The sequence below is a fragment of the Barbus barbus genome, assembly GCF_936440315.1.
Source record: "Barbus barbus genome assembly, chromosome: 18".
Taxonomy (NCBI): Eukaryota; Metazoa; Chordata; class Actinopteri; order Cypriniformes; family Cyprinidae; genus Barbus; species Barbus barbus.
In genome coordinates this window covers 25,632,331-25,651,177 of record NC_136746.1, presented here as the reverse complement: position 1 = coordinate 25,651,177, position 18,847 = coordinate 25,632,331, and the positions used below count along the sequence as shown (strand labels likewise).

General features: G+C 37.3%; 2 protein-coding genes across 16 annotated transcripts in view; one reads left to right on the top strand and one right to left on the bottom strand.

The window, feature by feature from the left end:
* LOC306883822 (uncharacterized protein) overlaps positions 1 to 18,847 on the bottom strand; it is a gene marked incomplete at its 3' end in the record, with an annotated part of 468,688 nt that overhangs the window by 56,530 nt on the left and 393,311 nt on the right. The gene's annotated exons all lie outside the window — the stretch shown is intronic.
* The window catches only part of LOC306884621 (leucine-rich repeat flightless-interacting protein 2-like), a 27,968-nt gene continuing 10,596 nt past the window's right edge, over positions 1,476 to 18,847 (top strand). For 3 of the 15 annotated variants that reach the window (XM_079440654.1, XM_079440651.1, XM_079440649.1), the window contains exons 1-7: positions 1,477 to 1,821; positions 2,810 to 2,910; positions 10,769 to 10,855; positions 11,886 to 11,945; positions 12,972 to 13,025; positions 13,123 to 13,170; positions 13,484 to 13,555. In XM_079440654.1, the coding sequence (XP_079296780.1) occupies positions 2,821 to 2,910; positions 10,769 to 10,855; positions 11,886 to 11,945; positions 12,972 to 13,025; positions 13,123 to 13,170; positions 13,484 to 13,555 (411 nt within the window). In that variant the 5' untranslated portion in view covers positions 1,477 to 1,821; positions 2,810 to 2,820. Of the gene's footprint in view, positions 1,822 to 2,747; positions 2,911 to 10,768; positions 10,856 to 11,885; positions 11,946 to 12,971; positions 13,026 to 13,122; positions 13,171 to 13,483; positions 13,556 to 14,179; positions 14,225 to 15,051; positions 15,115 to 15,263; positions 15,351 to 15,581; positions 15,630 to 15,743; positions 15,792 to 15,882; positions 15,940 to 18,193; positions 18,260 to 18,415; positions 18,530 to 18,847 lie in introns of all 15 variants that reach the window. The other 12 variants (XM_079440641.1, XM_079440650.1, XM_079440645.1 and 9 more) reach the window with 9 other exon arrangements.

Sequence of the window (18,847 nt, the reverse complement as noted above, 5' to 3'; positions counted from 1 at the left end):
TCAGAGAGCTTGGTTATGTGAAAAATTATTTTTTATATATGTCCAAAGAATAAAAATCAGTGCATGATCTATATACATACATATTGCAACTTACAACAAATAATTAGTTTTTAAAGGTTAAAAACACAATGCAAATGGTACAGAACAGAATGGTACAGACTTTTGCTAGAGCTGAAAATAGCTTCCACTGAAAGTACAATTGCTTGTTTACAATTTGAATAATTCACATACACATTGTAGGCCTATCATATTATTCATTCATTCATTCACATCTTAATATTTTGAAATCAACAGCTAGAGGTCATTATTGGACTACAAATGTAACACAGAACATTGAATTCTGTGGTGGTATAAAAAAAGATAGAAATTAGCATGTTTTATCCTTGAAAATGTGTTCTTCCTAAATAAAATGACATTAAAAGTAACTCAATGCAGATGATGTTTACACACACAATCTGACAGACACTGATAGCCAGTGTGGAGATCATACAAATACAATAGTGTTAGTTGGTTAAGGTTAGCTGGTCTAATAGTTAGTTGGTTAAGGTTAGCTGGTCTAATGGTTAGTTGGTTAAGGTTAGCTGGTCTAATAGTTAATTAACTAAGATGGTTAGTTTAGGGTGGGGTCTTATTATTATTATTGAAGAATGTAATTTGCTAGGGGTAATAATATTACACAAAGACATCTGCGAACAGCTTTCTGTTTAGCTGGTCTAATAGTTAGTTGGTTAGGGTTAGCTGGTCTAATAGTTAGTTGGTTAAGGTTAGCTGGTCTAATAGTTAGTTAGGTTAGTTGGTTAAGGTTAGCTGGTCTAATGGTTAGTTGGTTAAGGTTAGCTGGTCTAATAGTTAGTTGGTTAGGGTTAGCTGGTCTAATAGTTAGTTGGTTAGGGTTAGCTGGTCTAATAGTTAGTTGGTTAGGGTTAGCTGGTCTAATGGTTAGTTGGTTAAGGTTAGCTGGTCTAATAGTTAGTTGGTTAGGGTAGTTGGTTAAGGTTAGCTGGTCTAATAGTTAGTTGGTTAGGGTTAGCTGGTCTAATAGTTAGTTGGTTAAGGTTAGCTGGTCTAATAGTTAGTTGGTTAGGGTTAGCTGGTCTAATAGTTAGTTGGTTAGGGTTAGCTGGTCTAATAGTTAGTTGGTTAGGGTAGTTGGTTAAGGTTAGCTGGTCTAATAGTTAGTTGGTTAGGGTTAGCTGGTCTAATAGTTAGTTGGTTAAGGTTAGCTGGTCTAATAGTTAGTTGGTTAGGTTAGTTGGTTAAGGTTAGCTGGTCTAATAGTTAGTTGGTTAGGGTTAGCTGGTCTAATGGTTAGTTGGTTAAGGTTAGCTGGTCTAATAGTTAGTTGGCTAATGGTTAGTTGGTTAGGGTTAGCTGGTCTAATAATTAGTTGGTCAGGGCTAGCTGGTCTAATAGTTAGTTGGTTAGGGTTAGCTGGTCTTGGCGTGTTCCAAGGCCACACCTCTTTTCCAACATCCGGGACTTTTAGCGCGAAGCTGGAAAAAACACCTCAGACTCTCAGGAACGACCGTTAAAAGACGACCATTAACAGCATGTGTCGGCATTTCTCGCCATTTACGGTCTTTTGTTAAAGAAATTAATCTGCTGCGTATGCTGCTTGTAAGCCTCTTGTGACTTAATGTGAGCCGTTTTCTTTGGAGAGTTTGAGGGGACGGACAGTGTCAGTTTGTGGCTGTCACACAGGCGCGCGCACGTGTCGCGCGTTCTCTCTCTCTCTTTCTCTGTAGTCAGCGGGAACGCGCCCGCGTCCCAGTTTGTCAGAACCGACCCGAGTCTCGAGCGGAACGGTAGCGAACAGAAACGGTAAGAAACCGGCACTTACGGGAACCGACTGTCATGAAAGTCCAGGCAGGTCTCTAAACTGTAATGTGTGAATTAATGGCACGAGACTTGAGTGACATTTACACACTTTATGTCTTTGAGGACAAGCTAGCAAGCTAACCGCTAACTAGTCATACATATAGAATTTTACTTCGCATATTTATAATAATTACATATATTTATCTTTATGTGGTGGATACTTAATCTGTTTAATACTGAAGTGCTCTTATTATTAATTTGTTTTCTTGAAAATAATGTGCTTTAAGTTAGTCTGTCACGCAGCTGAATGAGTGCTGGTTTATATTTAGCCCCTCAGCAGAAATATCAATATAAATATAGTTTTTTATTTAAATTGAAGTGTAATTATGAGATCCTGACACATTCAACAAGGGTTTAACGTATACATAGTAAGACAAGCATGATATCGTACGCACAATGCTTTGGTAAAACTACTGTTTATTGAAATAATTATTTTATTAAATTAGCTTATTAAATGTCATTGTATAAATTCATTTTCTGATCATAGAGCATGTAAGAACAGATGAGGTTGCTTTATTTAAAGCATCAAACTAATTAGCCTTTCTTCCGTGCCTGTGATATTTCTCTGCTTTGTCACATTATATTATGAGGTTCGGTTGTGTGTCTGGTGTTAATCAGCTCTGAGTCCAGACACACATGACTAAAGCCTCTATTTGTGGGTGTGTGAGATAGTGTGAGAGGCCTGGTGTATCTAACCTACATTATCTAGCCTACATTTGAAATGTTTTATGAAATAACACATTAAGATGCAAAGTTAAGTCTAATGGACCTGCATAGGAAGAGGAAGAGCAATTTTCTCTGCTGTGTGCTGTTAGATTGCTTTATTGTCTCAACAAATGGGTCATTAAGGTTATATTTTACACAAATAGACCACCTTTGTGAGAAGAGACCATAAGCATCTCATTCAGTGTTTTCTACATTCACCGTGAAGTTGCTGCTGACATGGGGACGCCAGGATCAGGACGAAAACGGGCCCAGATTAAAGACCGTTTCTCGGCCGAGGATGAGGCGCTGAGCAGCATCGCCAGAGAGGTAAGAGCTGTTCACCCGTAACCCCTGTTTCTCACTCATGTCATCTTGTGGCTGGTGGTTTCCTGTAACCACAATAAAGGAAGCATTCACCTAGAAAGTCACCCTGATGTTGTTGTTACAAACCCAAACAACTTAATTATGCATATATACAACAAAATCATACAGTGATTTTGGACTGTTAAGCAATTAAAAAGACAAATTAGTCATACTTCATGGGAAACAGACCGAATTTCAGTCATTATTTGCCCTTCGCTGTAGCTCACAAATCGCATTTGCAGTTTCACATGCATGTCTGGTTACATGACACAAGAAGCAGTGGCTTTTTGCAGCTAGTGAAGTTATGAATATGGGACATTGCAAAACAACATGACCCAGGCCAATTAATTTGCATGCAAAATGCCTTAATTTGCCTTAATTACAAAGTAGCAAACTTTTGCATACACTTTTTATGTAATATGTTCAAAAAAAAAATTTTAGCAGCGATAAGAATTAAGTTTCACAAAACTTGCATAAACAAAACTCCGGACATCACTGAAAGCTATGATAACTTTTTTATGATAAGAAAGTTGCTTCAGTCAAGAAAGTGTGTATCTTGAAATGTGCTGAGGGTGCTGCAGCACCTCCTGTTTTTTTTCTGTGGACAACTGTAAACTGTTAAAAAAAATAAATGGCTATATATATATACTGGTACTGCGGCCAGCGTCAGCAGTGAGTTAATTTAGCCTTATCAAATCATCACGACTTGACTAAAATAAAATCGATCGATAGGCCTATAAAACAGTTCAAGCATATCACAGTGTTAGTTTAAATGTTTAACCTATATAAATGTGCGCTGTTAGACGCATATCCAACAGTTTGTGTGGAGAGTGGAAGCTGAAGCGAGCTTTACAGGACACGGAGGCTCCAGCGTGGTCACTTGTATTTTTTTCTTACAGTAAAAAAAACTTAAAATATGCCGTGTAATTTTTATTATTTTTTTCTCTCATAAAGGTAAGAGTAATATATCACTTGGAACTGTAAAGGGTCTACTTTTATTTGTGTGCATTCACAATACCAACATTGTGCTTTTATAAAATAGGAAAACAGAAAATGCGCTTTCTGCTGGTCTTGAACAAGAGTGCTTCAATGATGAACCGAAACTCGGCAACTCGAAACTGGCTCACAGATATGATAAATACATCTATAGAAAGCTTTAAATTACTACTTTAAAACTAAATGATTCAAAGCGAAACTCTTCATTAGCCTATGTAATCCGTTAAGATGCATATATTTCTCTCTGCGCGTCAATTGAGGAGATGCCGAGTCATTTTTTCCCCATTACCGTCTAAAATATAAAAATAAGGGAAAGCCTAAAACAGGCCCGATTATAATTTGCGTTTTATTTTATAATTGTATTCAATAATAATAAAAAAAAGTATGTAAATCTTCGTCCTTGAAATTTAAAGGATTTACTGCAACACAATTTTGTCTGACTGATAGGCCTATGTGAATTATTTATTGGCCTATCTTTTTAATCCATGCAGCAAATGCTTTAAAAACAGGTTTAAAATTACTTTATTGCATTCCAGATGCTTTTAAAGAACTTTTCACTATACATTTTAAGTGTTTTTAAGTTTGAATGTAGCTTGAATGTAAAACATTATGAATTCATTGTAGCCTATTCCCATTTGTAAAATAGCTAATTGTTGTCTAACACGATCTCATGAAAGTGCATAGGCTATAGCACGATTTTTTGTTTCTATTTGGCGTAATATTTATACGCAGAAATTGACTACACCCCCCACACATAAAACACCTTCCCACGCCCCTGTGATACAGTAGGCTTTATGGGGTTAAAGGTGAATGTCTGCTGTTTATCTAATCTCTGCATCTAAGTCTGAATAGTTTGGATCTGCATTATATTGTTGGTCAGTCCCTCATAGCTCTGTTGTGATGTGTCGATATGTTGACGTTCAGGTTCTGCCAGTTGGAGCTGCAGCTGATGAAGTTTGACTCGCAGCTTGAGCAGCGAGCAGCCAGTGTGGACTTGTCTTAGATGTTTCAGCAGCACACATGTGTGAGCCCATCACTTTTGCAAGCAAAAAACTCTGCTATCACTGACTGCTATCAGTGCTGTGCTTAGGGACTCTTCGAGTTGAAATTAACTCATATGACCCACATTTATAATTATAGAGCCCCGATGTGACCAAATGGGATGACCTTGTCACTAAGCCAGATAAAAATTCCCTCATCTTAAAAGGCACCATGAGATAAAAATTATTTTTTTTAATGGAATATTGATTTATAATAATAATAATTATTATTATTATTATTAGAAATAATTTATCTGTGCACATCATTAAATTTTGTAAATATTTATAAATATAAAATAAGTTCCCTTTCCCATCACATCAAATTCTCTGATGATTTGCACCTCTTTCTTTTTCAAGAAGCTGTTTAAAATAAGGAAGAAAAGATGATTGCAATTTCTATTTTGTGTTGACTTTAAAATATGGATTTGATATAAATACCAAGACTTTTTTGCTACAGTTTAGTAAGGGAAAGAATAACAAGGGTAGGTTTCTGAAACATTATATATACTTTTTTTTTTTTTTTTTGTAGTCAAATGTTTGTTCAGTCTGTAACATGAAGGAAATGGAATGCAGTCGATACTGATACTCTCAATGAAAAAGCAAATTCATGCAGCAATATCTCCTTAATATGGACCATATAAGGATGTTTTAAAAGAGGAAACATTCAAATCCAAAGCTACAGGGTGTGAGTTGTACTGCAGAAGTGAAACTGCAGCCAGATTGAGGATGTTTGTTAAATATCTAAATATGTAAGGATGATTTATTTGCACACTGAGAGATGTTTGGTAGCTTGTCCTGTGCACTGCTGGAATTCATGTACTTCTCAATCACACTTTTGTACAGTTAAGAGAAGCTGAATTACATACTGGTCCATTGCATTACGATGCAAGCTAGATCTACTGTATCTAGAAGTGCAGAATTCTCTCCACCCATGCAGTCCAAAGATTATGAATCACAGTCTACCTACAGCACACATAAAACTTAGCTTGTTTCATTGAACCTGCTTTTGGATCCACCCAATTTGTGCCTGCTGCGGAGGAAACTCCCTAATGGTTAAAAGAAATATCTGCTAACCGAAAGCATGCCGTTTGATTTGTCTGTGCATGTTCAGGGTTACTGGGGGTGAATTTGAGCCATGCGACCCCCTGTTGAGGTCACTTATGTTACTGGCCAGTCTTGTCACTTTCAGAGGGCAGTGATTTGCATGGTCCATTAGCCACAAAGCAACAGAATGAGATAGTCCCTTCATCTTGGAGTATCTAGGGCAAGGTGTGATATTTCTTTAGCTATTACTGGCTTGCAATGCTCTCTGTTTAATGTGAGTTTAAAATAGGTCGTACTGTAGTTCTTCTTTGCCAGATGTAATATTCAAAGTACACACCTACTTTATGCAATGCAAAAATACTTGTACGTTACATTTTTTTATTAATAGTAATCTATTTATTAATAGCTTATTTTTAAAAAAGAATTTAAGTGCGTTTGTGGTACTTAAGGCCATAGTCCATTGGATCAGTTCAGCATTAGGCTGAATATAATGTTGCTATTGCACAATGCGCACAAACTGCCTCACATTGTTTACTAAAGATGGGCACATGCTGGTTGACATATTCTACTAAAATGAAGGCTTTGCTCAAAAATACTAACTATGTAAAGTGACTTGTAGTTTCAATGGCCTAACTTAACAGCCATAAGACAATCAACTTAAATATAATCAGACATAACTGAAAGTATCATTACTTACAGTTCAGTAAGTCAAATATCGATTCTGTAAGTAGCCTTATTTAGTGATTTAGTGAGTTCATTCAGTGAAAGATTTGGCAACTTGTGATTCTTTTTGAATCTTTCATTGAAACATTCATGTTTGCATTGAAAGATCTGGTTCATAAGTCTATTGTTCGTGAATCAGACTACAGTGGTTGTGCATTGATGTGCCTTCAGTATGACTCGGCACGGCTCAGTTCGGTTCGGTTTGCGTTTCCACTGCAGTTTAGGACCACTTTAGAGTGAGTGGGATTATTTACATGTTGTTACAATTGCGCCACCATTACTGCCGTGACTCCTGAAAAACTTTTTCATTCCGCGTCGCTCCATTAAGCTTTCGCTGGATCCATTCCTCGGCTATCAACGAGAGTAATGTCTGTACTTCCTCAACAGACAACGAAACAGTTATTTTTTGGTTGTTAAAAAGGTGCACTCATTCAAAACAGTTGCATTCGATCCTTCGCTTGGAACCTCAACTGAGGTGGTGCTAAAAAAAAAGTACCGGGTACCAGGTGCTGTACCCAGTGGAAAAAAAAACAAAAGTGAACCGTACTAAACCGTACCGTGCCGTACCATGCAGTGGAAAAGCGCCAAAAGACAACCCAGAAGAACAGCACGTTTTCTTACCATTATTTTAAAGTGAAGACTTTACCATATTCAAGTGGTGTAAAAACACTAGTTTGAACCGTAGGTTCTTATAAATGTATGCTTAAAGTAGCTGTTAAACGACAAGCTGACTGCTTTTTGAATAATGAACCACTACAGATATAGACACTTTGCATTTTATTGTGACCTGCAGTAATACAGTTGCAAACATTTCCATATCGACTTTGATAAGCTTATTGTGTAGTCATGCTGTGTCATCTCATTGGTCTGTTCACCTATGGAGCTCCTGTTCTGCAGAATACAGTAAGACTGTCTCTCTAATAAATGAACGGCTATGTTGGAGGTTGTGAAGTAAGTGTGTCTGCCCCCCGCTCAGTTGCGGTCTCATGACGGAGGCTCTGCTGGTCTATAGATAGAGCTGGAGACACTGGGCTCAGCTGAGCTGCTCTGGTGTGCCGGTCAAACTGTCAGACAGCTCAACAGGTGCTGAACATAAGAATCACACACACATACACAAAGCCCACCCTCTCTAACCTCACCATATGTGTAAAGATTTGCCGTAAGCCTTGTTTTAATGTTTGCTCTCAGGCTGCATATTTTGCAGAGTCACTGTCCAATCTATCAAGTCGTATTTGTATAGAAATGTAATTCAATTAATTATTGTGTAGGGTATTAGGAAATGCAAGCTGGTCATATTGCTTGTGTGTCACATGAGGAATGCAATAGTCAGAAATCATCCAGCATTTGTTTACCTGAAGTGTGAGTCTGGTGCACTCTGTGTGTGTGTGTGTGTGTGTGTGCGCGGTGTGTGTGGTGTGTGTGTGTGTGTGCATGTTTATGTGGTTTATGAGGACACAAATTTGTATAATGACATGGATATGACAGAGGTATTACAATATGAAGGTGATTTATGAGGACACTGCCTATGTCCCCGTAATTCAAAAGGCTTAAAAACATACTAAATGGTGTTTTTTTGAAAATCTAAAAATGCACAAAGTCTCCTGTGAGGGCTAAGTTTAGGTGTAGGGTTGGTGTAGGGCAATAGCACACACAGTTTGTTCAGTATAAAAACCATTACACCTATGGAGAGTCCCCATAAACCACAAAAACCAATGTGTGTGCGTGCGTGTGTGTGTGTGTGTGTGTGTGTTTTGTGACAAATGATGACATAGATTTGTATAATGACACAGGTATGACACAGGTATTACAAGGTGAAGGTGACTTTTCAGGACATTGATGCTTGTCCCCACTTTTCAAAACGCTTATAAATCATACAGAGTGAGGTTTTTTTTGGGAAAGTTGAAATGCACAGTCTCCTGTGAGGGCTAGGTTTAGGTGTAAGGTAGGTGTAGGGCAATAGCACATACAGTTTGTACAGTATAAAAACCATTACGCCTTTGGGATGCCCCCACTTTTCACAAAAACAAACGTGTGTGTGTGTGTTGATCTTAAATTAGGCACTGCTGCTGAATCAAGTTTGTTGTTTTTTTCACCTAGTTAGAGATCAGCCGTACTCCCAGTAGATGTGAATTAGACCAACCCCATTGCCTCAGCCACAACCCCTCTCTTACCAAACCCGCCCTCGAAAAACATGTCAGCCAACCTGATGTCAGAAAACCCAAACCCAAAGATTTAAAAAAGTTGAAAAGCGTGGACTGCTTTACTGCAGAGCCCAGGGTTGTCACAGAGACAGGTGGGGTTTCCCAGGACACTCTTTTCAGTGTTTTGTGTCAGGACTCTTGAATGCCTTCTTTCAAGCCATTAAATGTTTTCCTAAACAGTCCAGTGAATTTGAAGAGGGGTGCCCTCCCAGCCATGGTTTCTCTCTTCTTATATCATGTCCACCCATGTATTATGAAGATGTTGCTTTCCCAACCATGGTTGCATTGCATGGAAAATATGACTGTTCCCTTCTTTTTTTTCTTATGGGTGTTTTTGGGCATTTATTTATAGGACTGTAGCGAGACAGGAAAGTTGAGGGTGAAAGAGGGCCAATGGGATTGAGACATGACTCAGGTTTGAATAGGGGTCCCGTGCGCCAGCTGCTCTTATATATATCATCAGCATGTGCACTATCCGCAGCTCTGACGTCCATTGATGTTATGATTGCTGACTTTTGAACCAACTGCGTAAAATGCCAGTAACAGTGGAGAAAGCAGTCAAAATGCACTTCTATTTCATTCCAGTTCTGTATTTTAAATATATACATTACTGTTCAAAGGGTTGGCAATTTTATATAAAAGTTGAAAAGAACAGCATTTATTTGAAATATAAATATTTTGTACATTATGTCTTTACTGTCACTTTTGACCAATTTAATGCCGCATAATGTTTATGACATGAAGCTTTGATTTTTTATTTTTTTTTTCCTAAATCGACACTCATTACTACTGTACTATGTATACTTGTACATACATGGCAGTTCTATTCTTGTACCGTCTCGACCTATTTTTATGAGCACTTTATGACGAAAATATAAGTAAAAAACAAACAAATTATAGAGGCATTCAACATAAACATATTATAAATGCCTAGCCTAAATATTTAAAGCGAAACTGAAACGAGCGGCGTGGTTGCTGGAAAATGCACAATACAAATGCACTTGCCTTTTCTCATTTGTCACCAATCCTAATGTGCTCGCTTTGCGCTTGACCTTGATTGCTTTATATAAGTCGCCTTGGAATTCGCAACACGTTTCAGATGAAAAAACGCGATTTATAATCCAGAAAAACAGTAGCCTATATTAATTTTCATAAAAATATGTGTGGAAAACAGAAGAAGAAATCATATCTTTTGCAAGATAAGACCCACGTTTTCCCCACAAAATTATAGCACCCGTGAGCAGGAGGATAACACTGGCATTTGTTTTGATACTGGAAAGTCTTTTAAGCATTTTTAAAACAGTTCCAATACAAGGCATTTTTCAAAAGAAATGAAAACTTTCACATTTTTAAAACATGTAACTTGTTTACAATTGTGCCAGTTTTGTAGTGTATATAGGTATTTTGACTTTTTATTTTGTATTTGCTATGCGGCTTGAACGCGGTGTCCGTCAAAAATAGACTAGGCACCTATCTTTGGCGAAGCCGCGTGGAGAGCCGCTTCTGAAACGTGCCACGGATTGACTAGAGTGGGCGCGATCAGCTCCGGTGGCCACGTTGGATCTATTGGATTTGACTGATATTGCATATTGGAACAACTGCCTCACGGGCTGGATGAAAACGCCCGTAGTTTGCCCACCTCTGCAGATTCCTATAATTTTTTTAAAAATCCCTCGCAGGCCGCCACAGGAGTGATAGCGGGCCGCAGATGGCCCACAGGCCGTAGTTTGGACACCTCTGATCCAGACAGAGTGCTTTCTGCTCAATTTTTTTATTGCAACAGCTATTAAGATAAATTCTCTTTCCTCTTTTGTGCAGGCGGAGGCTAGACTTGCTGCGAAGAGAGCAGCTCGTGCTGAGGCTCGGGACATCCGGATGAAAGAATTGGAGCGGCAGCAGAAAGAGGTGAGTCCTACAGAGCAGATGGGATGAGAAAAAGGCACCAGCGAATAATGCTGAAGTTGCACCAATGTGCAGTTTCTCAAGGTCTTCATGCCTCTTTCCTCTGCCTTTGCCCAAATCCAGAACCACATGTTTATTATACTTATTTCAGTCAGGTCTGTTCTACATTGATCCTCTGTTCCAAAACCTAGTGAACTACCTGCATAGGCAGCATTGTAAGGCATTATAGGCAAATTTTCAACATGAAGTCTGTTCCAAAAACTTAGCAGCATAATTGATGCAGGGTTGCATATATCCTTAATGGAGAAATAAAATCCCATAATGCTTAGCAAAATGATAATGCAAAACACTATTGAGTCTCCCATATGATGAGCACTATTAGGATGACACATGGGTTGCTGCATATTTAGTTCCAAATCAATCATGTATGAGGTTTGGTTTCAGTTAGGATGCTGTCTATGTGGCATTAAATGGCATGGCAGCTAACTAGGCTTCGGAACAGAGCCTCTGGATTTCATTCCGAATGTGCCTGATCTTCTATAGACTATCACCTCTTTTGTTGCAGTAAAGCAGAGGGATTGTTTTTAGAGTGGCCTTTTGCGTAATGTGCTTGTCTGTTTCAAGCATTTTTGTTGAGAAGGCAAAGTAGGACTGCTTTTACAAGTAGTTCCAGATTCACAACCCAGATTTAAGCTCATAAGTGGAAACAGGCCTTTGACATTACAGTATGTTTTCAATGGTTGCAGCCACATGTAAATGATTCAGTTATAGATGTTAGCTGTATCTGTCGGTATTTTCTGTACTTGTGCATTTTCAGATGTTGTTCTACACTGGGTTGAAGAATACTGCATTTGCATACTGAAGTACATACTTTCAGTATGAGTAATTGCGTGTTAATGGGTTTGTTCATCAGTATCTTTGTTTTTGTTTTTCTCTGTAAGACATTCACCAAAAAAGTACCAAACAATCCACTGTCACATTGAATTGCAATAGAAGTCTTTGTATTTGTCTTGTGGCTGTCTCTCTCTCACAGCTGTCTTACCATCAGCACTCCTCCTCTAGCAGGAAATGGGGGCAAATCCACCAATGGATGGTATGAGAAAGATTAGGCCAGTTTGGACATGCATGTACTTTCGCCTTTAACTAATAAAGAGCTTTCAGATGGGAGTGTGCTAGCTGTGTTCTCATACACTCACTTGTTTGTATGTGGCTTTCAAGCCTGTTTTTCATAATACTTTTGCTCTTTTGGGTTTATAAAGGAACCCTTGTGTGGTACTGTTGTTGTCTTTAAAAATAGTATTCTGTTAGGACAGCATTGGATTCTCTTTTACAGGAGAATTCTTTTGCACAAGATCTATTTGCTTTAGTGTTCGTGTGTTTGCATATATTACAGTGGTAAACCTATAAAATTGGTCTCAGCATTTTAATTTGATCAGTCTAAAACGAGTATCTCTATGTGGCCTTTTCTTTATGGGCTGGGTGATATATTTCTGATGTCTTTACAATGATTTTGCTGCCAATACTAAATTATATTTTAAATCTCACACTGATTTGAATGCTTTTTAAAATTTTATTAAAGATGTTTTTATAGCAAACTTGGTTAATTATTTTTTTTAAACCTTGCACTGCATATGTAATGTATTTAAATGTTAACTGTTTATTTTATAGTGTATTTTTATATTGGTGCATATACAATTTTAATATAATACCTTAATAACATTTAATTAAATAATAGAAGTTAATGAATTGTATTGTTCATTCAGTGAATAACAGTGTGCAAAACATGCATTGATTTATTTTCAGCTAGATATTTACTGTTTAACTACTTGCATCAGTAAAAGCAAATATGTAAATATTAAGATACATTTAGAATTTTGTCAAAAACATGTATATATATATATTTTTTAAGCTATATTACCCAGCCCCTATTGTCATGTTGCTGCTAGTAAGTTTGTATGCTTGCCTTGAAATTTGAACAGGTCTTATCCTGGCAGACTATCAGCAAGTTAAGTATGTTTAGAGTTTGTTTAGGACTGCCGGTGAAGACTAACACTAACACAACCTAAAGCATGCATCTTCTTTTGTTTAAATTCTGTCGTCTTCATTCTCTTCATCTCAGGCTGATTCAGAAAAGGCCCGTCATGGTCATCATTCCAGTAGCCTCAGTCGACGGGTCTGTATCTCTTGATGTTGCTTTCTGTGTCTTGTCCTTTTTCCTCTTTTTTTAATTTGGTTTTATTTCTTTTTTTCTCCTAATCTCTCATCAACAGGGATTAAATGATGATACAGTGTCAATCCGAAGTGTTGGAAGTTACAGGGTGTGTTATACTTAACTTTATGAAAGTGCATTCAGCCTTAATTCAATTGTATAGAGTAAAACTTGCCCGCAAGCTAATGTAAAATAGGTCTTTTTTTGAGACATTTAAACATTATTTATGATTGATTGTTTATTTTGAAATATTGGTATGTAACATGCAAATAGAAATATGCCCCAGCAATCAACATATTTTTGTTGATCCAGTAATCTCAAACTGGAAAGTTTTAAAAGCTTGTTTAGAAAGGTAGATGCATTTTACATGCTATTGGAATTTGAAAAATGAATGTTTTACAATTGGACTCCTGCTTTTAAAGTCAAGTTCATCATCTTTACGAGACTTGAGCAGTTCCAGTCGGGCTAGTTCTTCCCGGAGAAGAGACTTGGTGGTACGTGTGTGTGTGTGTGTGTGTGTGTGTGTGTGTTTGTTTTCCATCTGACATTGTACTGTGTGTATTTTGGCAACATTGTTTTCTCTTGTGTGACTGTCATGACTCTCTAAATTAGACTGCTGCATTATACTAACATTGTTTGCTCTATTTGATTGGCGATTAAAGTTTGTCTGTGTAACATACTTTAGCTTATATAATATTGAAATGATCTATCTAAAGCTGATTTATAAAGACATACAGGATTCTCATGGAAATGTAAAAATTTGAATTTTTTAATGAGATTATGAAGTTCAGACCTGGAAAAGGCAATGACAGTGCAGCTAAGAAATAATATTCTGAGACCCACATTTGATTTTCATGTAGGTTACTTCAAGGTTGATGTGCATGAACATTACAGGCAGGCTTTGTCCTATTGATGACTAGCTCCGTTGAGTGGTTTTCTATAAATTAACCATAACTGCACTGACTCGGTGACTGAGGGCACTAACACAAAAAGGTCTTTGGTGTGATCTGACGTAATGCTCCCTTATTAGCGCACATGGCGTGTTTGTGGCGTGGAATACTTCATGTTATACAGTTTATCCAGTATAGATTGTGATGGTTGTGCTGTTTTCTCTGCAGTCTGGCATCTCCAGTAGTTCCTCTTTGAAGAGCTCCCACTCCACTGTATGTATCTTTGACAGTTTACAGTTTATTTTCCTTTGAGTGTCAGAAGTTCTGCATTTTAAGTATTTTATATTGTGCCAGTTTGACATTTTAAAAGTGCAGACGGCCAGCTCTGGGATCTTTGTTTTTTCCAACATTGTACTGTGAAAGCATCTGAGAGTAGATTCTTGGGCTACACAATTAAGCAAAATAAAACTTGTGATGTGGTTTAGTGCGATAATCAAATCGCAATGGCTTTGATTTAATTAAATATATGAGCTGCATGTTTCAGAGTAAAGTGCTGCACTGTGTTCCTTTACACATAGGCAGCTCATATTCCAGTGTTTTCAGTGTCTCAGAGCAACTCATTTTACAGCAAATGCTGCTCTACACAAACTCACAAACTACAGGATTGTTATAAGTTTGGGTCACTTATAACATGCATTTGGGAGTGAAAAATTCCCAAAACTTTTAACCAAAACCTTTAATGAGAAGTGCCTATAAACAGGCTCTGGTCAACAAAAGAGTAGCTGTAGGGATTCTCTGCGGCTTTCCATCAAAATGAAATGCAATCTCTGTGGTTTAATGTTTGTATGAATAAATGAAGAAAATAGGACAGTTGTAATGAAGAAAATAGCCATAATATATTAGTATTGCAGTTTTACATTTGTCAAATCTAGTAAATTATTATTATTATTTTTTATATATGGAAAATTTTCAGGGGAAAATTCATATTTCTAATTTTATGTTTTGCCTTTAGTAATAATAATAATAATTAAACAGCCCAACAATTAATTACATTTTAAATCACAACTTTTATCCAGAAAATGTGTGATCTTCTCTTCCAGAGCTCTGTATATAATGATCTTCACAAAAAACCTGTTGGCAGTAGCTCCAAAAAGGACCTTCTGGTCAGTACTGATCAATATCCTGAACTCAAAAGCTGCTTCATTCTTGATGCATCATCATGAACATGTTCTTCCTGGTTTAGAGCAATGTTATTTCTTATTCGTATCAGATATCTGTGTTCATTTCCCATTGCTTTACACCATTTCCTTAGACTGGATTGTATCATGACCAAAGAAACTACACCAGCTTAAAGAACTCCAAACCTCCTCCCTCTACTGTCTCTACCTATACACCACGGGTTTGTCTCCTTCCTTTCTGCATGTTTAATGTTCTCACCCAGCAAAACTTTGAGGAAAAATCTTGAAGTCCTCCTGGAAGGTTCTTCCTTGCTAATTCTGCTATATGATGTATGAAGTTAGTTTTAATTTCAGTATTGGTTGTTCCTTCAGTTTTAAAAGCTAGTCTGGCATCATCTGTTTGACTCTTTGGAGATATCTGACAGCTGTTGCTTGCTGTTTGACCTTCACAGGCTCCGTCCATCAGCAGTTCTACAGGTCTGACACGCAGCTATAGTGTGGTTAGTCAGATTTTCAGCACATCTGCCATGTGATTGGATGTGATTAATCCCCACTCTGTTTTATAAGCCTCTTTGTCATCTGTTCATTTAAAAATGTGAGATCTGTGTTCTTAGGCCTCCATATGTGATGATGGTCTGTATGGTTCATATAGTTCCAGAGCTGTAAGTGATGCCATAGCATATACTAAAACAGTAATCTTATCACATCCCCGGAGCAGTGTTAGCTCAGTGGTCAGTGTTATTCCCCCCGCAGCCCTCTGAATGCAGCTGGTATTCTTCTGGTGCCAGTTCCACCCGCAGCAGCCCTGTGGTGAGCGTCGCATGTGTCCAGAGCTGCAGCAGCTGCTCATGCATGTGTTCATTTTGAAATGCCAGTGTTTGCTTATCTATATTATACAGTCAGATAAGTAAATGAGTTGCATTAGTCTAAGCCATGTATTGAACTTAAGTTTGAACTTAACTTATGCATTGTTTGTGTTACGAACATTAATAATACCTCAAATTGTCGGCATGTCAAGGGGAGGTGTGCAGAAGTGACTGAACTTATACTGTTTATGAAAAAACTTAATAGACCGTGAAGAAAGTACAAAGCTATACCCTACTATTCAAAAGTATGTGGTTGGTAAGATGTTTTTAATGCTTTTGAGACTTGTCATAGGTAATAAAATAATAATAAAACTTTACATTTTAAATCTCAAAGTGCTACAAACAAAGTCATAGTAATTTAAAACAATTAGAACAATTAAAAAACTGCCAACTGAGATAGACACAAAAGTTTAAACATTAGACATTAACCTCTTAAGACCCTGCAGCCTCATATGAGGACATTTATATTTTAGTGAATTTCTCTGAGACTATACATGCCACAGTTTTAAGTCTGGATGTCACATTCAGGGATTTTCAGAGATACCAAATGATTGGATGTTTCACCATGACCACTCCCTCTCCATGGTCTTCAAAAATGTCTGAAATTAATTCAGTGACAGTGAAATATGATAATATTTTGTAATTATCATTTAAATCTGTCTAATTTTTAAATTGATCATAAATCAACATCTCAGGAAAATGTTATGGGGTTTCAAATCAAAATATGGCTTTCTGTTACGAAACAGGACGTTGATTTCATACATGTCCTCATATGAGGACACTGGGACTAAAAGCATGTTTATTACGCATTTTGGGAGACATAACAAATGAACAGGGACAGAAATTATATTTCAATATTCTATGAAATATTATATATTATTATGAAAATCTGGTCAATTGTTACTCCCATTATTACACTTCTTTTTTCATTACATGTTGCCCCAAAAACACATTAATATGCAAATTAGATTTAGTTTATAGATACGTTGTATATAATGAGAGAACCCGTTTCTGGCCATTTTACACACATTTTGCATAAAGAAAAAAGGTATATCGAATCATTCTGTTATAACATAGTTGAGAATCATATTTATACAACATATGGTAAAAAAAAAAAAATCGTAAACTAAAAATCTATTGGTGATTTTAAAAAAATCAATTGTTTTTGCCCATGCATGTTCATTCATGTCTTTTTAGTTTTTCAAAGAAATTGAGTCCCGATGTCCTCAACGGAGGACATAGATTTTTTTTGTTTTTTTTTTTTTTTTTACATTATTCTAAATGCTCTAAACAATTTAAAGACATGAAGAAAAAAACCTAATTTTTTCCTAAAACTTTTTTCTTGGGTTTTAAGAGGTTAAAAGACTGTTTACAGAAGTATGTTTTTAGACCCCTTTTAAAACCATCAGTCATTTGTGGAGCCCTCAGATGTTCAGGGAGGGCATTCCACAGGCGAGGGGCGGCAGTGCAAAAGGCTCGATTCCCAATGGTGCGGGTCTTAGTCCTAGGGGGGAGGAGACGATAAGTGTTTTTGGTGTGGAGGGAACGTGCTGTAATCTGTGGGGTGAGGTGTTCTTTAAGGTAAATGGGGGCATTGCCATGGATGCACTGATGTGTGAGGAGGAAGACTTTGTATTCAATCTGGGCGGAGATAGGGAGCCAATGTAATGATTGAAGAATTGGTGTGATATGTTCGTATTTACGCACTCATCAAGATCCTAGCAGCACTAATCTGTATATGTTGGAGTTTCTGGATGCTCTTGCTAGGGATCCCGATGAGAAGAGAGTTGCAGTAGTCCAGTTATCAACATCTGAGCCAAAAATTAAAGCCAACATTATAGATGTAGTATGTCCAGAAATGTGTTAAACCTTATAATATGTAATTAAATTCAGTGCATGAACGGAAAGTATGAAAAATTGGATGGATTGTTGGCGTTTTGATAGGTTAGTCTCTGAAGGTGGGGCAGAAATTCCGCCAATGTCTTTATTCTGCATGTGGTGCATTTGTCTAAACATCTTAAATAGCAATGACCAATTGTTTGATGACTTGTCACTAATACAAATGGAGTGCTATTAAAAGAGTGACTTCATTGAAATGGTTGCATGTTCTGCTTAACAGTTATTATGACAGATGGTTTTTGGTTTTTTCCCTTTGTGATTTGCATTTCTTTTGAATCATCCTCTCTTAAACCTTTCAGTCATCCTCTGATGACGATTCTGGCAGCACTGTATCCCGAGGTCGACGTGGGAGAAGGGATAGTGTGGTGAGCCAGAACAGAAACTGTGACCGCATATCCAGTGTTCAGACAATGCAACCGCATATTCTGTTGTCATTAAAACAGTAATATATCATAAAAACTTTTCCACTTCAACTTCTTATTTTCTTTCGCTCTATCATGTTCTCGTCTGTCTGTGTGTAGTTGTCTGATTTCTCTGATATCTCTGAGACGGCTGCTGATTATTTCAGCCGCTCTAATCGCAGAGGCAGCATTGTCTCTGATCTTGATGATCTGAGCATCCCAGACCTGGACAGTGTAAGTCAAGACATGCATGAAGAATTAACCCATGTGACACGTTGACTAAAGAGCACTGGATGGTTACTTAAAGGGATAGTTCAGTTATTAAAGTTGGTTTACTCTGCATGGCTTGATACTGTGTAATAATTGCATTCAAAATGACTCTACTGGACTCTGTTTTATTTAATGACTGCTTTTAGGAAGGTATATATATTATTCCTGTATAAATGCATCTAGCCTAACTGTTGTGTGTGTCTCTCTTGGTTGGTCAACGTCTGGTTTTAAAACAGGGAGTTTTGGTGAAGTCTGGCTGGAGCACTGACTCTCTGATGGTTT